General features: G+C 39.9%; 1 protein-coding gene across 1 annotated transcript in view; it reads left to right on the top strand.

Moving 5' to 3' along the window:
* The first annotated feature begins 2782 nt into the window (after positions 1-2782).
* The window catches only part of LOC107082671 (acylphosphatase-2-like), a 3186-nt gene continuing 1460 nt past the window's right edge, over positions 2783-4508 (top strand). Inside the window, exons 1-3 of the mRNA XM_015371457.1 lie at positions 2783-2913; positions 3002-3018; positions 4001-4110. Of these exons, the coding sequence (XP_015226943.1) occupies positions 2817-2913; positions 3002-3018; positions 4001-4110 (224 nt within the window). The 5' untranslated portion in view covers positions 2783-2816. The remainder of the gene's footprint in view (positions 2914-3001; positions 3019-4000; positions 4111-4508) is intronic.

Genomic DNA, 4508 nt, shown 5'->3' with positions numbered 1-4508 from the left:
GGATGGATGGATGGATGGATGGATGGATGGATGGATGGATGGATGGATGGATGGATGGATGGATGGATGGATGGATGGATGGATATAAAATGCTTTTACAAAAGCAACAGAGGGAGGCAGCGATGTTTCGCCAATTGGGCGAAAAATCTCACCTCCCCTGTGAGAATCGCCCTTGACTTGCAGAACCATAAAGAATTTCCCCCGGCAATGGGCAACCCTCAAAAGCTGACCTAAAATCAACTCAGTTGAATTCCATAAAAGTTTAAAAAGACAGTCCACCGGATTTTGTTTCTAAGGTTTGAAGACGTTTCGCTTCCCCTCGAGGAAGTTTTCTCAATTCAAAATGTCATTGACAGACAGTGGATTGTTTTCTAAACTTTTAACGAATGACTATGACTTGGATGACTGAGAATCTTCACCAGCATACAACTCAGTTGAAGAAGACCTCAGGTCTTGCTTGAAAAGTTCATTTTAGACAACAGGATGTGAAGTTTTCTATTGTTTTCTTTTTGCTTTCAAGTCCAGTTGCCTGAATTGAAGTTATCAAGCTTGACCATGACCTTAATGACTGAGAATCTTCACAGATACCTCAGGTTTTCTTTAGGAGCTGAACGCAAGGCAAACAGGACCCAAGGCAGGGGTTTCTGTCAAGTGCCTTGAGTTAACATGTTTGTGAATTTGCACTATATAAATAAACTGATATTGAATTGAAATTTATCTGAGCTGATACTGAATTCAAGTTGATTGAGCCTTTGGTTATTGGTGATATTTTTCACAAAGGCCACTGGTCGGCAGGTGGCATCACAGTGCAGCTTAACTCCAAGGCTCTGAAAACGGCAGTCCACAACTCAGAAGTAAACTGGGGCCCTTACCAGAAGCACACCAAAACACAACGCCCAGGAGAAGATAAACACCCAAGAAGCATCAACCGAGGTGGGAGATCACAGGGAAGCCCCTTCAGCCACTGTGTATTCCTGTCCACTATTATCAAAAGATAGATTAACCCTCTGGATGGGGAAAAACGGACTCCCCAAGTCCACATGAACTTGCGTGAGCTTTCCCTGCGGAATAGTATGCTTCCCAAACAGAGCCGTACCCCAGGGTTCTACCGAACGCGTTAACACCACAGAGCGTCCGAGGATCTTCCGCGGATCGTCCATGGCACCCTATTCCACCGGGAGCATTTTAGCCTGTTTGACAATATATCATATCATAGTTTAGCTGGGGACATGTCTAATGTTGTGTTTATTACAAATTTTGGTCCCAAGATGAGGTCAGGGTACTAACATATACTCGAATAAAGAGAAAACATAATTGATTGTGAAAAAATAACACATCAGCATTGGATTCGGATCATATCGGCACATGGGCCACTGTAGAACTGGTCCTGGCCCCTGTTATGTTCCTGGACTGAGAATAAACACGGAAAAATTTTACGTATAAGCAGGCAATTTTTTTTTGGGTCAGATCAATTAAAAATGTCTGGAATAGTGTGGAGTTCCAGGTTTTATGTGTAGGTATTATAAACAGTGATGGGAGTAACGGCGTTGAAAGTAACGGCGTTACTAACGGCGCTACCTTTTTTAGTAACGAGTAATCAAAATTATTATTCTTACTGTAACTAAAATGCAGTTACAATTGTCGACACCCCGTTACTGCACGTTACTCAGGTCGCACAATTAACCTTTTTTCATGATAGGACTCGTGCGCGCGTCACGAGAGAGGGGAGGTTGGAGAGTGAGGAGGACTCCAGCGGCAAAACAGCGTTTTCCAGATGGAAATACTGGTGTTACTTCGAGCTGCGTTTCCCCATCAGATACGGTTTCCACTGCATCTCCGCACAGCGCAGGCGGGACGATTCACCGCGCAAGCGACAGGAAACGCGCATGCTCGCTAAAGGCGCGCAACAGCCGCCCTGTGCTCGCGCCACAGGGGAACTACGGAGAGCGTGAACGATCATTAGCCTATATGGAGAAAGGGATGGATGGATGGAATAGATAGATAGATATAGCTACATGTTGCAGTATCTATAACAACCCAAACACAGGATTTCAGAATTAGACATCCCCAGTTATTGATTTCATACACTCGCAAAAGTAACGCAATAGTTACTTTTACTACTAACTAGTTACTTTTATTGTGGAGTAACTCAGTTACTAACTCAGTTACTTTTTGGGAGAAGTAACTAGTAACTATAACTAATTACTTTTTCAAAGTAACGTGCCCAACACTGATTATAAAACCACGAACTCAACTCTGTTCCTGACATTTTGAATTAAAGAAAGCTTCCTGGATGGGAAGTAAAACGTTTTCAAACTTTAGAAACAAAGTCCAGTAGATTGTTTTTAATTTTCTTTTTTTGGAATGTTTAGCTGAATTATATTTCAAATGCACCATCTTAGTGAATGGGTGTCCCAAAAATGCAGAGGAAAAATTTACCAACTGAAACAATCATTCTTCAAATGAACCCTTCCCTTCAACTGTATAAATATGCATAATCACAGATGGAGATTATAACAAAGGATAGATTAAAGAATTACACCCATTATGTGGATAGATTATAAGTGTCCATTAATAACACTAGGTGTCATCATTTGTTTTTTCTTCCTTAACCTGTTATGCTGTGAAGTGTGTTTATTATCATTTTTTTATACTAATTTTAAAAAGAGGTATGTGGACAAAGTTTGGGTTATAGAGCTTCAGGGAGAATCGTCCTCTTTAAGGCTTTTATTCTGAAGGCTGTAACAGGAAGAAGCTTTTATTATAGCAGCAAGGAGAGCAGGTTCAAATATCAGGATAAAAATAATCGTAGTGACATGCTGCTCGGTGTGCTGATATTATGTGTCTTTAGCTTCGTCATGCCTGAAGACAAACTGGTTTCAGTTGACTTTGAGATTTTTGGGAATGTGCAGGGTGAGTCACATGACCTGAAATGTCTGAGTTCTTGCAGTTTGGAGAATGATTTCATGAAAGTGACTCTGAGTTTGTTCTGCCTGTTCAGGTGTTTGCTTCAGGATGGTGAGTTTCATCTATTCCATCAACACCACAATGACGATGATTGTTTTTTACTCAATTTTATTTTTAAACAGCTGGAATTGGGGTAAAAATCTAAAAAGATCTGAAGTGTTGCATTGGGAAAAAAAAGCAAAATCAGGAAATTTTATTCAATCTCTTTCAAATGTGAGAGCAGAACAGAACCAATAAAAATCTTACAAACTTTCAAGGATGGGATGACCGAAGATGAGAGTGAGTTAGATAAACATCATGTCCGGGTGGCAACTAGTCAGAGGAAGATTGGATCCATCCAACCTGTCAGCAACATTCCTTTGAACCTTCACAAAAAGAGATAAAAGCTTCACACTTGGACTTAGTAATGATTATTAGATACAATTATTTTCAGACTTTTTCCATCTCTAACTTATTTAAAGTAGGCTATAGATTCAGGAGAAGCTAAAGCCAGAGAATGTCCTGTATAGAGTGAATTTTAGTCCATTATTGTTGCAAATAAAGAACACATTTTGTATATGGAAATGGAAATGTGGAAAAAAAAGAAAATGGAATTAAAGTTTAAGAATTTTGGGGCTTTTTTATCAAGCAATTTTTCTTATATTTTCCAATTGAATGAAAGAATAATGAAAATGACCATGAGTGACATAAAAGAGCAGGATATAGGACCTTTAACCATACTAACACCTAAAGGGCTGGAGTGCAAAAGTCACTCTCTTATTCTGTTAAATGTAATGTGATTAAAACCGAATACTTCTGTGATTTGAAATAAAATTGGGATCATATTGCAAAGCTAATCAGTCGCCCCACCCGAGTTCAGAGATTATGGAGGAGCAGGTGGATTTATTTATCTGCCTTATTAGCTCATTGAATAATAATATTGACAGTGATCAGGTTTCCTGCAAGTGAGTCATGGCCCACTCAGCTCCTGACATAATGAAAACAGTATTGTAAAATGGATAAAGACCAATTCCCTTCTTTTTCTGGCTCTCAGTACACTGAGGATCAGGGTCGCAGTTTGGGACTCAGTGGTTGGGTGAAGAACACCAGACAGGGGACAGTGATTGGCCAGATCCAGGGACCGGCTGATAGAATCAACGACATGTGAGTCCAGACATCCTGACAGAGAAAGAACTCTTAGCTTCACAGAAAACAATCAGGTGACAGTTACAGTTTAAATATATCTAATTTTATTTCTGATTATAACCAAGCAATACAAAATCTTTAATTGCTTTAACAAAGATGCTTACTGTTATGAGATGTGTGAGAGTTCAGGAGAGGTGTGATCTGTCGGGTATCATTAGTATTGCATTTGTATCGGGGCCCCGATACTGGTATCCATATTGGTGCAACACTAGTATCAATGGCCCAACCCGAACGTCCCCACAAATTCCTAACCCCTCAATTACTATAGAGTAGGTGTTTTAGTATCCGTCAGCAGTCTTGGGATTCAATTGCATTGGGATTCAGACTTTTATCAGAGTTCTAGTTTCTCAGACAAA

Source organism: Cyprinodon variegatus, unplaced genomic scaffold (assembly GCF_000732505.1).
Source record: "Cyprinodon variegatus isolate N-32 unplaced genomic scaffold, C_variegatus-1.0 Scaffold58, whole genome shotgun sequence".
In the NCBI taxonomy this organism is placed as follows: Eukaryota; Metazoa; Chordata; class Actinopteri; order Cyprinodontiformes; family Cyprinodontidae; genus Cyprinodon; species Cyprinodon variegatus.
This window is presented reverse-complemented; position numbering and strand designations above follow the sequence as displayed.